This window comes from Pteropus medius, unplaced genomic scaffold (assembly GCF_902729225.1).
Source record: "Pteropus medius unplaced genomic scaffold, Ma_sr-lr_union100, whole genome shotgun sequence".
In the NCBI taxonomy this organism is placed as follows: Eukaryota; Metazoa; Chordata; class Mammalia; order Chiroptera; family Pteropodidae; genus Pteropus; species Pteropus medius.
This window is the reverse complement of record NW_024354500.1, coordinates 19,079,002-19,099,763: the sequence shown is the minus strand read 5'-3', so window position 1 is coordinate 19,099,763 and position 20,762 is coordinate 19,079,002. Positions and strand designations below refer to the sequence as shown.

The window sequence follows — 20,762 nt, the reverse complement described above, 5'->3', positions numbered from 1 at the left end:
TCATGTTTTACACTGTCAAATCTCTTGCTTTATAAGCAGAGATTTCAGATGATAAATCACTTAATTCTTTGTCATAATTATCATATGTGTTAATCAAAACTCGTCAAAGTTATGTATGTAGCACTTATATGTCAGTGATGATCAATGGGCATCTTTCATTCATTTATATATATATATATATGTTATTATTAAAACACAAATTCTGAGTTTGATGCTCTCATTTAATCAAAACAGCTGGAGGGTAGAGGCAATGAGGTATGTGGAAAGGAGGCTACATGAGACAGAAAGCTCGAGCTTGGGGACCAGCTGATTTGTGATTTGCTGACTTGTGGCTGCAGGCAGGGGAAGCAGCACACAGAAGGATGAAGTTCCGTTATTATATCACATTATTACATTACAGCATGATATTGTGCAGAAAATAGAAATGAGACGGGCCTGCCCAGAGAGCCTCTGGAAGAATGAAAGAATTAATGTTCTGGTAGGGATCTTAAAAACCAGAAAAAGGAGTTTGGATGTGACAGCGAAAGAGGAACCATAAGTTTTAAAATGAGGAATTGGCATGATAAAAGCAGTCCTTTAGGGAGCAGGGCTGGAAGGCCTATGCAGGCTGAATTCTAAATGCACTATTGTTTTGGCTTGATGGGTCATGGGATTTCACTTTTGCAATTCAGTCAATGTTACCTTTTTAGTAAGACTTTCCCTGGCACTCTGTCTAAACTTCCAAATCCCCGGGCCTCTGCATCCTATGCTCTAATGCATGTGAAGTTTTTTGTTTTTGTTTTTGTTTTTCCTTCTTAGCAGTTATCTTTCTCTAATATTGTGTATATTTTACTTATCTACATGGTTAATCACCTAATTCTCCTACTAGGATGTAAGTTCTGTAAGAGCAGAGATTATTGTCTGTTTTATCCACTACTATACCTTCAGCATCTAGAACACTGTGTAGTATGTGGCAGGCCCTGAGTAATACAAGTTGCATGAATAAATGCATTTATTAGTACCCGTACCAGGCTTGTTCTGGTTACTAGTAATAAAGTAGCAAATAAGAGAAGCAAAGTTCCTGCTCTCATGAAGCTTATATTCTAGCAAAGGAGACCAAAATAAATAAACAAAAATTCCAAATGAAGCTATTTGCTCAGAGGAAAATATAACAGAATATGAGATATGCAACAAGAATAGAAAGTATATAAGAATACAAAATATAAAAATAAAATGCTCTCCTGCTATATGCATTGAATATATGACAGTAGAAAAGACTGCTTTTTTTTTTTATTTTAAATTCATTACTGCTAAACAACATACAATAGTTTTCAATCCGTTATGTTTCCTGGAAATGGCACAGAAACAGAACTTGCAGAGCAGGCAAGAATCTGAGCAATGGCTTTCTAAATCGCGGATCTCAGGCCCTTTAAGAAATAGTGTTCTGTTACCTTGTTTTATTCAGCAAGACCATTTGCAGTCACTCCATTCAGCCATTGACTGCCTACACCATCTACCAGGATAAAAAATGTGCTTTTTGACTGCACTCAAAAAGCAGAGATTTTTTTATTTAATTTTAATAAGTCATGATTCATTCAATTCATTCCAGACTAAGTGAGTATATTCATGGAACTCACGCTTGTGATAGGTACCTAAGATGAGGCAACAATTGATGTCTGAACTTTCTCATCTCAAGATCGCTTTTCAGGGAGGTTATGATCTTTAAAAAAAAAAAAGAAAAGAAAAGAAAAAGAAAAAACACAGACTGAAGCAGACAGAGAACATAGATAAAGAAACATAAATAGAGGTGAGGAAGACAAATTCTTTTAGCTTTTCAATTACAGTTGACATAAAATATATTAGTCTCAGGTGTACGACATAGTGATTTGACATTTATATAACTTACAAAGCGATTGACTCAATAAGTCTAGTATTCATCTGACACCATACATAGTTATTAAAATTTTATTGATTATATTTTCTCTGCTGTACTTTACATTCCCATGACTGTTTTTATAACCAGCAATTCATACACCTTAATCCCTTCCCCCTTTTCACCCAACTACCTAACCCCTCTCCCACCTGGCAACCATCAAAATGTTCTCTGTATCTATAAGTTTGTTTCAGGAAAACAATTTTTAGTAATAATAAAAATGAGAGATTTGAAACACTGGACAGAGATGTATAATGAGAGATAGAAAGGAGCATCAAAAGAAACCAATCTTGTCTACCCAGACATTTTACCCAGAAATTCTCCAAAACACTCAGATATTTGCTCTGCATTTTAAAACAGAGAAAACAGAAAGCATGAAACTAAAAAAAAAAACACCACAATCTTTAAGGAATAATTTCGGTTTAAAAAGTCAAATAATCCAGAACATCACACACATCAATCAATACTGCTGTCACTGTCAATAATAACAATAACACACACAATCTTTCTTTTCTTAAAAACAAAAAACAGAAATAGCGAAGATATAGCCCTACTGTTGGAGACCAATACTGTTACAATAACAGAGAGAAAGCAGAGCTATTCAAATCTTAACTTATTTCTTTTCATTCCATCAAAAAGAATGATTTTTGAACTAAAGGGGAGTTTTTAAAATGAAATTCAGAGAAAATAAAAATATATGATGGGCACATTGTTGGGCATTTTTAATGAATTAATGTTGCTAGGTCCATACTAATATTATATTATAAGGTATCAAAGTATTGGTGGATGAAATTGAAGAACTTTTATTAATAAGCTTTAATAAATCTTGAGAAATGCAATTGGTGCCAATGACCAGAGAGAAAAAAATACTCTGAGTGTCAAAAAGAGTAAAGTTGGGGACTCTGGACTTTGTATATTGATAAGCTCAATAACAACTCATAAATATTCCATATAGAATAGTAAGCAAACAATTTCTAGTAAATTCAAAAGAAAAGCTATGATTTCTAGAAAACAATACAAGTTCGCCAAGAGCAAGAAACAATAAACTACACTTGTTTCCTGTTTCAATAGGTTTTCCAGTTTGCTCTATCAGGGGAATAGAGTAAATAAAACATCTCGATTTCAGCAAAGCACTGGAAAGTGTGTTATAACACCCTCAAGGAAAAGGAGGAGAAATTCAGGCAGATTGATCTGACTTGGGAGGATTTTCACCTGGTGAGGTCTCCAGAGATGAGAGCCACAGGGTTTTTAAGAAAACTGAAGACAAGTGTAAGACATTTGGAGATTCTTGGAGTAGGGAGTTGGTAGTTCATGCTAGGAATAAATGAATCAAAATTACATAAAATGTAAAAATAGCAAATGTAAAAAACTTTTCAGTAATTCAGGTGAAAGAAATCTATTAAGTTTAGTTTAAATTAAGCTGAATTTGAGCCAACGGTCTCATTTGCTTTTTTAAAAAGAAGGCGACTTTAAGATGCATTAATACTCTTGTTCCAAATAAAGAATTGTAATAGTCAAAACCACACCTTTATCACTCTCATATTTAGTTGGGTATACCCCGAATACCCTGTACCATCCGAAAAGGACTTGAGACTGCAAACAAAACAAATGTGGATAAAAACGAGCAAAGGTCTGTCTCCCCACTAAACTGAAAGTTCTATTAGGCACAAACCATACCTAAGTTCCCAATTCCTGTAAATATTTGCAACTGAAATAATATAATGAAGATAACATAATGATGGGATAATATCAGGAAGTCAAGAATGAAGTTAATCCATAAACACATATACCAGAAAGATCTTCACCATTAATGTGGGGCACAAATTCACCTCTAAACTTCCCAGCAACCAAGTCAAGGAGACAGATATGTTAAAAGATCATTGTCTCCATAAAGTAAAATGCCGTCAATGTTTTTTTCAGAAGCAACAGATGATGTTTTGGCTTGATGGATCATGGAATTTCACTTGTCTTCAGAGATTTCTTACAAAAAAAAAACTGTGCCTCGTCTCTGGAGATTTCTCACCAGGTACAGATCTTCCCAAGAGTCATATTGTTCTGCCTGAATTCCTCCTTTTTCTCAAAGACATTATAAAACACTTTTCAGTATTTGCTGAAATCAAGACACTTTATTCCCCTAACATAACAAGCTGGTAAACCTATCAAAATAGAAAACAAGTATAGTTTAGTGTTTCTTGCTCTTGGCAAATTTATGTTGTTTTCTAGAAATCATAGTTTTTCTTTTGAATTTATTAGAAATTGTTTGCTTGATATTCTAGGTGGAATATTCCTAGGAGTTGTGATTTAGCTTGCCAATGTACAAAGTCCGAATTCCTCACTTTACCTTTTTTGACATTCAAAATATTTTTCTCTGGTCATTTGGCACCAATTGCCTTTTTCAAGATTTATTAAAGTTTACTAATAAAAGTTCTTCAAATTCACCCACCAATACTTCGACGCCTCATAACATAAATCTGGACCCAGCCAACATGAACTCAGTAAAAATGGCCAACAATTTGCCCATCGTATTGCAGGAAGACGTTTCTTGCAATAAAATCCTAAGAGAAATTTCTAAATGATACCTCATTGAGCACATACGATGTGAAGTAGGGAGTTAATTGATTGACTGCTTTTTACTCCTCAAGAAAATAACAAAAAATCAAACACAGTTTAGTGAAAATAATCAATGAGCAATCAAGGTAATGAGGTTCAAATACACAGATTATCAATAGTAGGTTTGCTCCAGACCCTGTGATGTGGTAGGAAAGATACAGGAAAATAAGCAGATGCACGTCTTTAAGACAGTTCTTGAAACTAAACTTCTGCTAATAGCTGGGCAGTGGAAAGTTTGAATTTGGATTCCCTGGCAAGAATTGACTACGCAGATATTTTATGTTGGTGCCTCAATGCCAAATCTTTTGCTTAGACTGGAGGTTAATGATAGGTCTGAGTCAAACTCTGAGGGATGCAGGAACAAACTGGGTATACTTAAAGAACAGCGACGAAAAATGATGATTCTCTAGGCATTGTTTCATATGCAAAGTAAACAAAGAACTGGGTTTGGTATGTTGAACCTGAAGACTGACTGGGAAGTCATGATAAAACCAACCTTGAATCTCTGAATAAATAAAATATAGAGGAGGAAGCACATGTCCTGGGTGGTCCAGAGCCTGAATGAGGACCAATAAGTCAGGGTCCCAGATAAGGAGACTTGACTCAGAGGGAAAAATAGTCTTTCAGCAGTCCAGTAGTCTATAACAGGACTGTGTTGCCTTAAGTGCTAGGAGGGTTCTAGATGCTGGAAGGGTTCAAGGAGAACCGTCTACACAACTGTCTACCAGTGATATTTCAAAAATAATCCTTGTCTTGAGAGGGAGCTCAAATACAAGGATTCTGTGATCCTGGGGTGAGAAGCAGACTGAGTGTGCCTTTTGTCTGTGTTTACAGACTCCAGGGACTGCTCTGAGCTGCTTTGCCTTCTGTTGCCTTGTTCTAGCTCACTTACATCAGCCATAGTCCTCTACAGCAGGGGTCCCCAACGCCTAGGCTAAGGACTGGTATGGGTCCATGGCCTATTAGGAACTGGGCCGCACAGCAGTAGGTAAGCGGGCAAGCGAGAGAAGTTTCATCTGTATTTGCAGCTGCTCCCCAGGGCTAGCATCACAGCCTCAGCTCCACCTCAGGTCATCAGGCATTACATTCTCATAGGAGCACTGGTCCCTGGTGCCAAAAAGGTTAGGGACCACTGCACTACAGAAACACACTGTGCAAGCAAAAATCATTCTATCCCATCTCCTCTGACTTCCTCTTAACACTACATACATGTAAAACACATTTTATTTTTTCAAGCTATTAGCTGATGATACTCTTTTTTTGCAACTTCACAGAGATAGTATTTATTGATATGAGTTTTTATTAATATTTAGAGCATATTGCACTTGAAAAGCAGAATTATGCAGTGTTTTTAATCAAATATTTCACATTACCTATACAGACACTAAAAATTTCATATTTAATTTCTATTGTTATGTAATGGAAGCTGGAGCATGCTGTGGATAGATTTCATGTGCAAAATGCCCTTCTTTTATGGAAAAATTATGCAGAAGGACATTTTTGCAAAGTGCCAAGTATAGAAAGAAAGGTAAATCTAGGATACCAGAAGAAAAAAATGGGTTCCAGCCATGCCTCTGATGATGAGGTTTTAATTTCATTAGGCAGCATGTCCTCCAGGCAAGTGTTGTGTCAACCAGTGGGTCATCTATGGTCACTAATGCCAGCATGTGTACTCCAGTCATAATTCATGATACACTTATGAGAGTTTCTATCGAATGTACCGAAATACACTCTATCAAAGCAATACTTAAAAATGTATACAAAGTCAGAGGCAAGGCCGAATTTCCTTTGGAAGTTATTTCTGAATAATTGTTTCCTTAAAAACTATATCTCCTTCCTATTAGATTCTTTATTTTAATCTCATGATTCTATTCCATTTAAGATATTTAAGATCTCCCCTGTCCCAAAGTTTTCTTTGTTGTTTTTTGTTTGTTTGTTTGTTTGTTTGTTTTATACTAAAAGAATAAAGATTTTTATTAAGCATTGTAAATTGCATTCAACAGCCTTCAATACTCCACATCACAACCCATCTACAATCAGTCAAACCCAACAGCAGTTCATTCTTGCACAAACCATGAGTTAGAGCAAAACTCCCTTTAGTTTACGGTAAGATCCTACTCAGGTCTTGCGAGAAGGGATTGGGGAATTGTATCTCATTTCTGATCAATAATGTACGGTGAAGAGCATCAGGAAAATAAGAAGTGATTCTGATTTTAAAGTACGTTGTTTGGAAACATTAACAAAAACATCAAAATGATACAAGTATACCTGCTTCTACTAAATTCTTGAGGGAAAGTTCTCAAGAACAAACAATTTGTTTCCTGCTACAGAAATCTCCCAAAGCTTTCTAAACACTGTCCACCTACATGGACAGTGTTACCATGAAAAGCTTATAGTTCATCCAAATACTTGCAAAGAGTATCTTCTAGGTGTAACTGTGTACTTGTTTCATCTACAAAGCCCATGCTATGAATTTGCATTCTCCACTGTACTAAATTCAGTGAGATGTCTACTTTAAACACCGGATTCATTTCTCCTTTCTTCATTGCATTATTCATAATTGCTTGTGTGTGGCTGGGGTTTGTGTCTGTGTGAATGACATTGTGTAACTTGCCCTGATTTGTCTGACAAAACATCAGCAAAGCTTTTCTGAATGCTTTGTTTTCATATCATTCTAATTCTTGCTAAATGAACCCATGCTTGAAGTACAAGCTTTGGAAGCTGGTCATCATCTGTTCCACAGGCACCCATGATATTTCCAAGTAAAGCTTTTTGTCAAATTAAATCTGACAAATTGATTCTTAATTAACCCACAAGAGAAGCTGATGGTGGTTTTCTTGAATAAACATAGAGACCTTTGAACTGATAATATTTTTTATCATAAATGCCCTTCTCAAAATAGTCAGTGCCTTCTAAAGAAATTTTGGACAAAAGATCTGCATCAAAGTGAATTTCCTCAGAAACAAAATATAAATGATTGCTTCAGGCAAAATGAAAGTCAATGGCTGTTACAGAATAGTTTCAAATGAATATGGACCTTATGATATCTCAGAATTCATATGAAAGAAAAAATATCCATATTTTTCCAAACGAATTTAAAATTTACCTGAGTATGTTGGAGACCCATGCCAAAATGGTCCATTTTCCAGCAATTCTCCATCAGCCTGACGAAGCCTATGAACCATTCCTCAGAATAATGTTTTTAAGTGCATAAAATATATGTGTTTACAAAAGAAAAAAAATTATACTGAAATGCTATTATGAAAATATTATACAAGATTCTGATATAGTATTACAAATGCTTCTTTATTAATGCATTAAGAAAACAGCCCCCAGCAGTGGGTCTAATAACTACCATAATCCTGCAATAATGATGAGGAAAATCAATATTCAAGATGAAACAGTTATAGTTTCATCTATAACTGTAAAATGAGATATGATAATGCAATGATGTCAGCAGAGCCATGCTCAAGCCCCAACAGTGCACCATGTCACTGCCAAACGAGCCCTATGTCTGAACATCATCATCTCAGAGGGGTGATCTGTGTCGATTAAGTGCTTTTCCCAGCCAGAAAGTCTGTCTCTGACAATGCTACCAAGAGCTAATTCATAGAAAAATGTGTTCATTGTTCACCATGATGTCATTCTCCAAGATTAGAAAATGTTCCCCAAAAATCCTTTATGTTCATTTACCAAAACCTTATATGCTTGGTCTGCACTTTTCTCAAGGTAACATGTTCCATATAGTCACTTCTTCTAGGAAAAAAAAGTACTTCTGTATCTCCAACCAGACTTTGTGCCCAAGATTTAGATCCACAGTCCATGTGGATGTCTGAAATTGAATTTATCCTCTTCTCCTCAAAATCAGTTTTCCTCCTGATTTTCCTGACTTGCTAAAAGCATCACCAATAGCTATGTATGGAAACCTCGAGGAGGCTTTTCAGCCACCACACCTTCTCAAACTTTACTCCTCAATCTAATAATTATAAAAGTCAAGAAGCAACTATATTTATAGCATCCTTCCAGTCTGCCTCTCTATCCCATTCTCATTTCTACCAGCTACTTTACAATCTAACCTAGATCATCATTACTCTTGCCCCTGCTACCTAACTATTCAAATACATCCCAACACACACTACTGCCAAACTGATTTTCCCAGAGGGCAACTCTGCTGAACTAAAGGCAGACTCTGCCATACAAGCCTTTCCCCTGATCATGGCCCAGACTCCCGTCTCACCCTATGCTACATCAAACTCAATAACTTTTTATTCCATAAAACAGAGAGCAAATATTTTATCCCATTTAGTTTCTGGCTTATTGCCTGTCTCATCTTGGACCCTCCTTCTGGAATGTGTTTCTCCAGAAACTTCCCTTGTTGAAACTCTACCTTTCCTTCACAGACCATCTCAAGCACCGCTCATTTCTTAAAGACTTTCTGATGTGCTTCCATAATTCCCAAATGTGGTAGAGTAGAATTTCTCCACACTTTCAGCCTCGATAACATTTTTCTTGGCCTTATCTGCTTCAACCCTTCATTATGATCCATTATGTTCACCTCAACCACCGCACTTAAGAAATTTTAAATTTTAATTTTAAATTTCTTAAGGGTAGAGACTGCTTTAATTTTAAATTTCTTAAGGGTAGAGACTGCTTTAATTTTAAATTTCTTAAGGGTAGGGACTGCTTTAATTTATCCTTCGCACAGTGCCTTTTACAGTGGATACTCAGTACATGTTTTCCGTGGAACAGAAAGGACTCCTGTACAGAAAATGAATTTGTAGGAATGACCTGCCTTACACTTTTTACGTACCACCAAAGGATAAACTAGGTAGCAGATATTCACTAGTTTTAATTTCTTGATTAATTAGTGAATTTTAGTGATGCTGCGCTTGCACCCGGCCTTCACTCACACAATCTCATGGACTAGAAGAGTGCTCCTTCTCCCCAGTCATTCCAACCATTATGCAGACTAACTCCTTCTGGGCCTTCAAAGTTGATTTTGATCAGGACTTTTTCCAGAAAGTCTTTTCCGACCCCAAGTCTGGCTTCATGGGCATGCAATCTATGCAGTCTCACAGAGCCCAACACTTAGGAGGGTGCCACATTTGGTGTCATGTTCTGTTGTCACCATCTTGAAATTCTTAACAATTTTTTAATACACAACTTTTATTGCATCTTTAAAATATCACAAATAAGTTTGAGGAATCATTCAACATCTTGACCTTCCTACAGCTGGACAATTTAGACCTTATTCATCAGTCTGCTGAACTGTTCCTTTTACAGAAACATAGATACCATCCAAAATTTTTCTGATATTCTCATTTTTAACTGTTGTGGTTTGTTGAATCAAAACAGCTGAATTTGATACAAGTTCAATGTCATTCCCTTCAAGAATTAACTCATCTTTCTGGGCTTGAGATTCTGAACAAGCAACATCTGACCTCATCTGAACTTTATGGATGTATTTTTTTACCCAAGAAATTTCATATTTCAATAAGAGAACCATTCTCCTAGTAACGATGGTGATGGGGAAGTGAGCATACACAGGCTTCATCTTGTAACAGAAGTTCAGTGTAGCACCCTTGATCATGTTCTGTACATGACTACAGATAGCGAGAACAGTAGCCAGTTCTTTTCTATTGTCCCACCATTTGTCGACCCGGAGCCTCTTCTTTTTCTTTCCAAAGAGACTGAGTTCTATGTTGATATGATTAAAGTCCCTCCACAGGATGCTTCTGGGCCCTTCACAATAACTGTATGTCCCTTCAGAGTGATGTCCACATTTTCTGGAATGTCGACAGTCTGCTGAGAATGATCTTCATCCCCACAGCAGATGCAGTGAAAGCCTTAATAATCTTTTAACAAAGGTCCCTGCATTTCCCACTTTGCACTCAACTCCGCAAACTAAGTATTACCAGTCCTGCCTAACCCTTCCTCTCCTGTGTGCTTCTGTCATCCCCTGTATTTTCCCTATTTTTGCCATCATCACTCTGTTTAGTACTCTGTGTGCCTCTGAAGGCAAAATAAGAAAAGAATTTTGTTTATTCTTATATCCCTATGGCTCGGCCTAGTATTACATAAATTATCAATATTTGCTGATTGGATAAATGGATGAATAGTTGACAGAAGGCAGGGAGGAAGGAATGAATGAATGAATGAATATATTTGCCCACTTATTACCCCTGGGCAGCCAGAGCATTAGAGGCCTTTGGCCTGCAGTCTTCAGACAGGGCCCTATAGCAGTAACAGAATTTTAGTATAGAAACTACTGTTGTTAAGAGGGTAAGATCAGCTCAAGGAAGAAAATGGACAAAATAATGACAGAAAGTGAAAACATTAAGCAAAAAGAGATTAATAAAGAAAGAACCGGCAAAAAGACTCGTAATATAGAACTGTTTTGAATACAGACGTAGAGATCATGAAGCTACCATTAGGATGCTTTTGGAGGAATAAGGTGTCTTCGCGATTAAATAATACCCTGCTTGCTTTTCCTAATGTTTTCTGTTAAGTCTGGACCCCTGGGAGATATCTAGATAAAAGGCACTCACCAGAGAAGAAGTATGCGTCACTGTCTTTATCTGATGCCGCGTCATCCTCCTAAGTACTTTAACTTCATCTTTTCATTAGTAGTTTGCAGATCATGCAGGTGCAAATAGAAATCATGGAATTTTATTTCTAGCTTATAATTTCCAGTCTTTAGGGCTGATTTAAAGTATAATCTAAAGTATCTTGAATCATTATACGCATGAGTCGAAAGTATGATAAGTAATTATTAGCATTGTGAACTAGGCGTTTTTTACTAGTGGACTCCATTTCCTTGGAAATTTCCTCTATTTGGAACGATAACTACTTCCCTCTCCGTTTGAAGAGATAGAGAAGTATACCCAAAAGTTACCCAAAAGTAACACTCCAAGCGTGTTACTGCCATTCTCATCTATTCATGCCCATTCGGCAACACTGACAGGTGACAGGACAGACAGTTCAGAACAGAGAGTGCTTGAACCCTCTTTTTTCTACACAGCCTTGGATTAGTTACAAAATGTTCTTAATTCTTTGTTTTCATATCTGTAAAATAGAAATATTGCTATTTTTACTCCATAAATATGTGTGGATAATGTGGATAATGCACGTGAAAGGGGCTTAGTCCTGTGTCCAGCTTATAGGAAAACTCTGAATCCCAATAATTGTTAGCATGTAGAATATAAGCAGTTATGAACGTCCACTCTGGTTCTGTGTTGGGCTAGATATATAAAGAAATAAGAAATACATGGTATCACTTAGCAGTTGGAAAATGTTGTCTCAAGAGGGCCAGAGGGTAAATATTTTAGTCTCGCACACCATACTGTCTGTCACACTACATTATAGTGTGACATAGACAATACATAAATGAATGGGTGTAGTTGCGTGTCAATAAATCCTTAGTTATAAAAACAAGCACTAGGGGCCAGATTTGTTCTCAAGGCCAAAACTTGCCAATCCCTGACTCTAGGTCCTTGAAACCTCCAATTCTAGTGCAGCGGAAGGACTTGCATGGCTTGTCAAAGCAAGCCAAGAGGCGGCAGGGACTGACTCCACTGCCATACTAAAGAACACAGAAACTGATATTTTAAGGAAGATTATTGTATGAGCTTCCCAGAGATAAATCAAAGTAAAAAATATGGCCTAGAACAAGTAGCCCAGATATCGTTGTTTGGAATTTTATTTATTTATTTATTTGTTTGTTTGTTTATTATTTTTATTTTTTTATTATTATTTTTTTAATCTTGCATTTCAGGATAAGTAACTTCAACTTTAAAATAGAGACTTCCCTCTTATTAGACATTTCCTTGAGAACTCGGCTCCCCCTCTGGACCTCACAAGTTCCATATTGCTAGGAATAAAAATGCCTGTGAATTGTCCTGACTTCCAATCCCTATCATGTGTGAACAGAGCCAAGAAGTCCTTTCTCTAGTTGCTTGACTGTAAAGTAATGGAAAGCACATGGATATCAGAGAAAATCATTCCCTTCCTTTTCTACTCCTGTTATTTTTCTAAAGAAATGACAAATGAGACTCCATGAGCAATGTTAGACTCTAAAAGTGAGCCAGTGGGTTAGTAACAACCACTTAGAACATGACGGTTCACCAAAACTGCTGAATGTGAGGCAGATTCTGCTTCTCTAACAGCAAAGCGGCTGCAGCACATGCTTCCAAGATAGGAAAGCAAGAACGCACTTTCTGGGCCTTTCTTGGGACTCTGCTTGGGAAAGGAGTTTATGGGGGATTCACAGATTCTTAGATGTAGACATTTAAATACAGCATGTCACACACACACACACACACACACGCAAAACCTCTTCACTAATAAAGTTGCAAAGGAGCCTCATTCGCACCATACATCATATTGTATTTTGCTTTTCCAAAAAGCTAGTCCCTTTTAGGACTTTTATGATTTAATCAATGCTAATTCAAATGGATCCGGTGCTTTATTTTTTAAAAAGAAGAAATTAAGTCTGCCATGATAAGACAAGGTTCTCATCAGAATTCTCTTTTTTGTTGTTTTTCAGCTTTCTCCTTGTATTTGGTTGCTTGATTTTGTCAGTGTTTTCCACCATCCCTGAGCACACGAAATTGGCCTCAAGTTGCCTCTTGATTCTGGTAAGTGAAACATATGAACAAAAATGTATATAAAGTTTATGTAATATAATAACTGTCTATAATATTTATGCAATGCATTTTATCCCACAGAAAGTTCTATCTAGGAAAGAGAGTTACTATGAGGTATAAAAGTTTCAAAGATTACTGAAACATTTGCCTACCATTTTAACATTTGGTCAATTCTCAAGAATATCTAAAAATACTCCGGATTGCAATTATATAGCAATATCTTGTGTTATAGTTCAACATAAATAGAAGGCAATACTTGGAAGTAGTTTTAACAATGTTAATCTATAGGAAGTAGTTTTAACAATGTTAACCTATAATAATAAACAAATAATTATAAGAAAAATCAATGTCTGTGAGGTCTCTCATTATTTGCTAAAAGTTACAAAATAGAGAGCATTTTCCAAAAACACAATTTGGCAGTAGCTAAGTATAATTGGCCAAGAACTATGAGGATACAGCACCTCATGAAAAAAAAAAAAAAAGACTCCTTTATGTTCTTTTCAACCAACAGACTGCATTGTAAGTTTTGCCGCTAATATAGTTACCTGGTAAGAATTTCTATATTTTGCTGTCAATCTTCAACTGCACAGAATTGCTCAATCCATTTTAAAATGGAAAAAGATCCCAAGATATTTTATTCTGAACTATTCTGGGCTTTTTAAGCTCTTATACTTTCTATTACAACTAAACTATAACACTGTATACTCAAATTACATCTGATTGAAAATTTGGTTCATTTACATCAGTTTTGACCCACTCACTTAGCCCAAAAATATCAGACTTGACAGTCTCAGTACTGTCTGAATGAACTCTAAACTGGATCTCACTTTTGCTGTAAAATCCTGGTGAATCAAAGAGCAAAAGAAGAGAGAGAAATAGGGGATGGGGTAAGATGGCTGTGTGCCCTAATAAGCAGAGATTGGTTATGTCCTGCAATAATCATTTAATATGAGAAAATTATTCTTACCTTGAAGGTGGAAACTGAAAGATGTCAACTTGTATAACCAGAGCAGAGAACAACTGCTCTTCCCACCTATGCTGTCAGGTGGCTAATTTGTTCTTGATGTTACCAAGAGTTCAAGTCTCAGTCTTACATCAGGGGGAAATCATTTTTGAGCCGAGACAAATCTATCTCAATTTGTTTCCATATAAATTGTGCTTAGCTGTATATCACTAATGTTAAGGTTACTCTTTGAAAATCCAAGACAGAGAGCTGATGGACCAAAGACCACACTGCGGATTTCTTCCATTTAAAAGATTTCCATTTGGGTCACGGTGGGCTTTTAGCCTTATGCACCCCTTTGATAACAACAAATGACCTGAGCCCAAGGTTTAAGGCACAGCTGACTTTTAGGTTCATCTACAGAACTACAACCAGGAATTTTAGAATGAAAATATAGAACTGATTTTTAAATTTAGGAACATGAAAAACTAAATCCACTGCATGACCAATGATAAATACTGTGAGTAAACCACTAGAAATTAGAAATCTCACAAAATGTTAAGTTTACCTTCCCATATCTCCAAAACATAAATTCAGTCATTGCTAATGAGTTTTTAAATTGTCCGAAGGAGCCCAAAGCTGATTAGTATCTTGATTTTTAAAACTTTCTGAGCAATAAACAATTGATCAAGTTTAGGCAACTAGGGTTAATTTGAGTAGATAAAAATGTAGATGTTGTCAGATATCTCTATCTCTTTTTTTTTCCTCACTTTATTGAGATATAATTGGCACATAACATTGTGTAAGTTTAAGGTGTCTAATGTGATGATTTTCTATATGTAAATATAGCAAAATGATCACCACAATAAGGTTAGTTAACATTTTATCACCTCACATATGTACCATTTGAGTGTGTTGGGGTAGGGGCTGACAACATTTAAGAGCTACTCTTTCAGCAACTTTCAAGTATACAATACAGTACTGTTAACTACAAATACCATGCTGTATATCAGATCCTCAGAATTTATTTGTTTGATAACTGGAAGTTTATACCCTTTGACCACCTTCACCCATTTCCCCCATGTCCCAGCAATGCAACCACCAATCTTCTCTCTGTTCCTATGAGTTTATTTTTTTGTTTTGTTTTTTAAATACCACATTTAATAAATGAAATCATACAGTATTTGTCTTTGTCTGTCTGACTTATTTCACTTAACATAATTCCCTCAAGGTCCATCCATGTCGTCGCACATGGCAAGATATCTTTCTTTTTGTGCCTTTTATATTCCATTGTGTATATATGTATATATACCACAGTTTTTTTATCTATTTATTCATCAATGGACTCAGGTCATTTCTGTGTCTTGGCTATTGTAAATAATGCTGCAATGACGATGGGGGTGTTGTTATCTTTTTGAGATCCTGATTTCCCCAAGAGGAAGCTTTCATCATTCTCATCCAGAATTTCACTTCAAGGCTACTTGTAAACTCTTAACTTACTTGCCTCAGTAACAAGTTAAATGGATCCCTATGTTAATTTGCTCTTTTATTCTTTTCAGTGGTATGAATTGGGGTTTTATGTTATACACCAGGTTCCCCTATTTCTCACCAGGAAGCAGTGAAGCAAAGACTTAAAAATGTGATTGACGCCATGAGTTCAAATTCCACTTCTAACCATTTTTTGGCTGTGTGACTTTGGGAGATCACTTCTCTGTCTTAGTTTTACCATCTCTTAAAAGTAGATAATAATACCCTACTTCATAAAGTTGTTGTGAAGATTGGTTAAATTCTAGTGCTTAGAACTGGTCCCAGCACAAAGAAAACTAGCAATTATTATAATCACATATATAAAAATGTTTTGTAAATTTTTCCATATATTATGGGGGTCTAACAGGGACATGAACACAGGTGAACCGTGGAATATTTGAAAATACAAAATTGAGAAAATATCATACTTTTCTAAAAGAAAGCAAGTATCTTTGCAAGACTTTTCTCCCCACAAATATTGTTAATTAAGGCAGCTTTCTGCACAAATGTGTTCATTTAACTAAAATGACTCAGTGGTATGCATTCAGCAATGAGTATGTGTTCACAACAACCACTTATTTTTAGTGACTAATGAAACAGATTCTTATTGTTGTGGTTTTTTGGTAAATGCATCTCATGACAATGCCCATGGCTTTATAAGTTATTCTCTCAGTGTCTGCATCCATGGAGTGGTGCACTGGGTAGGCTTAACTGCGAATCTGACAAGGGTGCTAGCTCTGCCCTCACTCTGGGGATGAAATTTATGAACTCTAGAGCATGATATGAAGATGTGTGCTCAAACACCAACAACAAGTAAAAGCTGGTGTTAATTTCCTATGTTTTGTAAATTCTTCAAAACCAAAAGGGAGCTAGCATTTTTTAAGTAACTGTTATGATTCATTGATTTCTTATTAAAACAAAAACAGAACAAACAAAAAATTTGCAATATAAGTATTACTCTTTACATTTTACTGAATGGTTAACTAAGTTGCAAGATCATACACCATGCATAAGACAGACCCAAGATTCCAACCCGGGCATGGCTGACTGAAAACCTGGACTGTCTTTAAAGCATCCAGCAACCTCATTCTCTTGCTTCTCAGTCAAGACTGGCAGGTCTACCAAAGTGCGTTTGCCACCACTCGATAAAGCACTGATGTCTAAGCCTTCTTTTTGGTTCCATATATGCTGAGTGATGCCTACATCCTTTTACTTGGGATGTTAGTTTCTTCTTTTCATAAAGGGTCCACTTACAAAGTTATCACAAATTAGTATATCAGTATATACCTAGTCAGACAACTTAAAGTTCTTCATAGCAAAAATTTTAAATACTGTTTTATAAACAGTCAACAGCCTGATCTGTGGAGTAAATAGTCAAGTGTAAAGTTGTGACTTCCAGCTCACTTTGTTAAGGTGAGCATCAGGCTGTTGAAGGGAGTGATCCTGTTTCCAGGTTAAGGTCCTGTGGAAAGTGTTGGGGTTTTATTTGTTCTGATTTCATTAGCCTGAGGTTGTATACTTAGCATTTCATATCCCACCTTCTTAAGAACAATGCTGTTTAGAGGGTATTTCCTCTCAATTGGATAACTTCCTGCCTTCCAGATTAATTTTAAAGTATTCATTTTAGGTCTTTAATGTATATTGTTCAAAACATTGAAAATAGGAGGCCTCTTCACTTAATAAAAGTGATATATATCATTTGCAAAGTTTTCACTGAATGTAGTCATTTCTAAAAGTGCACACCCACAAATAATAAAAAGGAACGCCATTATCAATTTAGCAAGATAGAGAATGTCTCAGCGACTTTGCGCCTCTATCCTCCTACTGTGTCAGAAAGACTCCAAACCACAAATAGATTGTACTAAGCATCTGGACAAGTAGTCAAACACATGGCCAAATATTTGTCCAAACATCTGGGTGTTTGGCACCTTCTAGATAGAGCATATGCATATTTGCTGGTTTTGCTTCATGTAGCAAAGCAAACATGGGTTTGCTATTTCTTTGCACAATGAATCAGTTCCTGAAATGTGTACAAATCCAATTTAAGCAGATCTAATTATATCTTAAATACACTGGTGGAGCTTACTATTTAAAGAAAATCTGTAGTGAATCCTGTAAAGAGAAGAGTCCCCTTAAAAAGCTAATAACAGCTACATAATTAATCTGTTACACGTTTGTTTTCTTTTTCTAATGTGAGCGCCCATGGCTTTTTTTTAAATTGCTTCATAACTATCCATGATATAACATGGCATTGAAGAATTAGAGAGGTTGTTGCCATTTCTCATCTATCAGTATTAGTGGAGAGGGGGAAAAAAATCAGTCAAGAACACATTTTCCTGTCCTTACAAAGCAGAAAGATTTGCACATAAAATTGTACAGATTGGTGCAAAATAAGATTACATTGTCTTTACATTTAAAGCTTTGGCATTAAACATTGTAAAAAGAGATAACAGAGTGTAAGAATAAGAATCCATTTGCGAATATTAAATTTAATGTTTGTATTGGAAGTGACAAAGTCTGAGATATTAGGCAATTTGATATAAGGAATGAGTGATGCTTCTTTATGTTTATCAAATCCCTGTAATTTATTGCAGAAAGCTCTCAGAATATCCCAATGAACACTGAAAACTGCAATTATTTTCCTTTGCTTGTCTTTCATCAAGGAAATGTAAATAAACTTTAAAATGACTTATGGAGACTAACGACCCTCATTGATTTGCTGAGGACTGAAAAGAAAAAGCAGAAGTAGTTTAACACCTACAATGAATCTTAACTGAGGAATAATAATATAGTAAGTTGCCCTATGAAAAGTATTTCAGATATTAGAGCAAACAGTTGTTCAAGTTAAAGATAACGAAATAGTGCCTGAAAAAGACCAGATCTTTATCTACAATTAAGGAAGGAAAGAACTTTCCATATTTCTGATGCTGGCATTGATGTCTAATCAAGTGGTCCAGGGTATATCATAGAATTGCTCTGTACAATTTCGTTTTGAGACTTGATGAGCCCCCAGCAGACTTCTTTAGAACTACCAATGAGCCACATTCAGCCAGATCTACATTGATGCTGATGTCCTGTGTCCTTTCGAGCTCCACAAAATATATTCAACTGAGAGAGAAAGAGAGAAGCAAAGTAGTATGATAAATATTCGAGGGTTATTAGAAAATAAGAGTCCAAGAAGGTTGCCTACAGAAGGAAGAACATCTCTCCCTACTGTGTTTCCAGGCCTGGATCAAACACCTCAATCTTCCTGGAATAAACTATCTCTTCCCTCTGACTTTCCTCAGCACTGGCTACCTAACATTGTAACTCCTCACTTATTCATTTACTCAACAACATCTATGCAGCACTCAATATGGGCAAGGCATCCTTTTGGGAGCTGACAATATAGCAATTAACAAAACAGGCAAAATCTCTATCCTCATGGAACTTACATTTTTGTTGGGAAAACATACAGTAAACAAATTAGAAAATCAATATATTGTTACAAATAAAAATAAAACATATAAAAGGAATAGGTAATGAAGGGTGTTTAAACAATATGTTTAGAGAAGTGCACTGGAAACAGTAGCCTTATAGCAAAGACTTCAATGAAGTGAGGCAACAAGCCATGCAGAGATTTGGACAAAGAACATTCCAGGCAGATGGAGCTTCAAGGATAAACGCCCTGGGCAGGAGCATACCTGCTGAGTGAAGGAAAGGCAAGAAGACCAGAACAGCTGAAGGAGAGTAAGCCAGCAGGGAGAATGGAGAAAAATGAGGCACCGGTTGGACTATAAATTTCTGGACAGTAGGGTCCGAAGCTGATTCAGCCACACAGCACTTACTTAATGGTATCTAGTGACAAATTACCAATAAATATTTGATGAAGGAAGATGGACAATTATTTGATTGTACAACATTAATGTCGAAATTTTCACAGTATCATGGATATGGGACCAAAATTAAAATAAGACGCAGTACTTAGCTTTAGAAGGGACTGGAGTAAGGGAGTCATAAGATTGAAGCCATTTAGAGCAATTGAAGTCATTCGTGTAAAACATGATGGAAGTCTAAACAAAACAAGCAGTGTGAACCGAGGGGAGAGGATGGCCTGGATCAATAGGATAGTTTAGAGGTTAAATCAAAACTGTAAATTCTGTATAATTGGTCAGTGTCTCACAGAAAGTCTGGGGAGGGCTTTTCTTCCCAGAACTGAGCTAGTCTGCCCTTGCATACTACGTGGCTCCAAATTGCTCACTTCCTGACTTATTTTGGATGCTATTTGTTCCATCTATGGTTCTCATTCACCCTCTGTCTCCTCACTGCCTCTCTGATTTAGATCCACATCTTGTTCTGACCTCTGTATCCCGGCCCTGGATTTCCCAATCAGTCTCTGATCCTGTGGATTTCCATAAATTTCCAGATATTTCCCCGGATTCTGCCTACCTCTCTCCTAATTTCTCCAGTCTCAGTCCTTTAATTCACTGCAGCTTTAACCCAACTATATATTCAGTGCTTCCTATGTTCCAGACTCTGGGTCGGGGACTAGAGTCCCAAATATGAAAGACATTGCCCTGCCCTAGAAGTGTATGGAAAGCACATTCTTGTTTATAGACTTTGACTTGACTAGAAAAATAAAATGCCTTGAAATCACGAGTTAATACAGAATAAATGGTGAAATCGGGAAATTAAAAAGAAATGGGTTAATTTGTCATTTTTTTCAAATTCCCACTTTAAGACATGAGAGAATAGGCCTATCTCAAGTCATCTATTTTTCATGAAAATTACAAATAAGATTATCAAAAATTATTTTCGATACAGGTTACTACTAATCACACCTATATCATGAATGATAGGTTGGTATTGTACAAAGCCAAAAGTTGGAAGCAATGGTGTGGGTCCCTCTGTTCCCATGCAGGCATACATCGAAGGTCACAACTAAGGTGAGAAGACACATCATGCTTCTGCAAAGTAGATTAGAGAAAAAATTTCCAAGCTGTAAATGGCAACTTGACAAACATTACAGGTTGGATTCACTGAAAATGCTGCAGACCTGGCTCCCTCCGGGGCTATAAATCACAATGAGTCCACAGAACATTACTGGAAAATGGAGAGCAAGAAAGAGACTGTGCGAGTGTGACAG

The 20,762-nt window shown here is 36.4% G+C and overlaps 1 protein-coding gene and 1 pseudogene across 2 annotated transcripts in view; one reads left to right on the top strand and one right to left on the bottom strand.

The window, feature by feature from the left end:
- The window catches only part of KCNQ5 (potassium voltage-gated channel subfamily Q member 5), a 451,448-nt gene that overhangs the window by 287,731 nt on the left and 142,955 nt on the right, over positions 1-20,762 (top strand). For both annotated transcript variants that reach the window (XM_039853208.1, XM_039853207.1), the window contains exon 2: positions 13,068-13,158. In XM_039853208.1, the coding sequence (XP_039709142.1) occupies positions 13,068-13,158 (91 nt within the window). The remainder of the gene's footprint in view (positions 1-13,067; positions 13,159-20,762) is intronic.
- LOC120595024 (60S ribosomal protein L9-like) lies at positions 9,771-11,115 on the bottom strand (annotated as a pseudogene).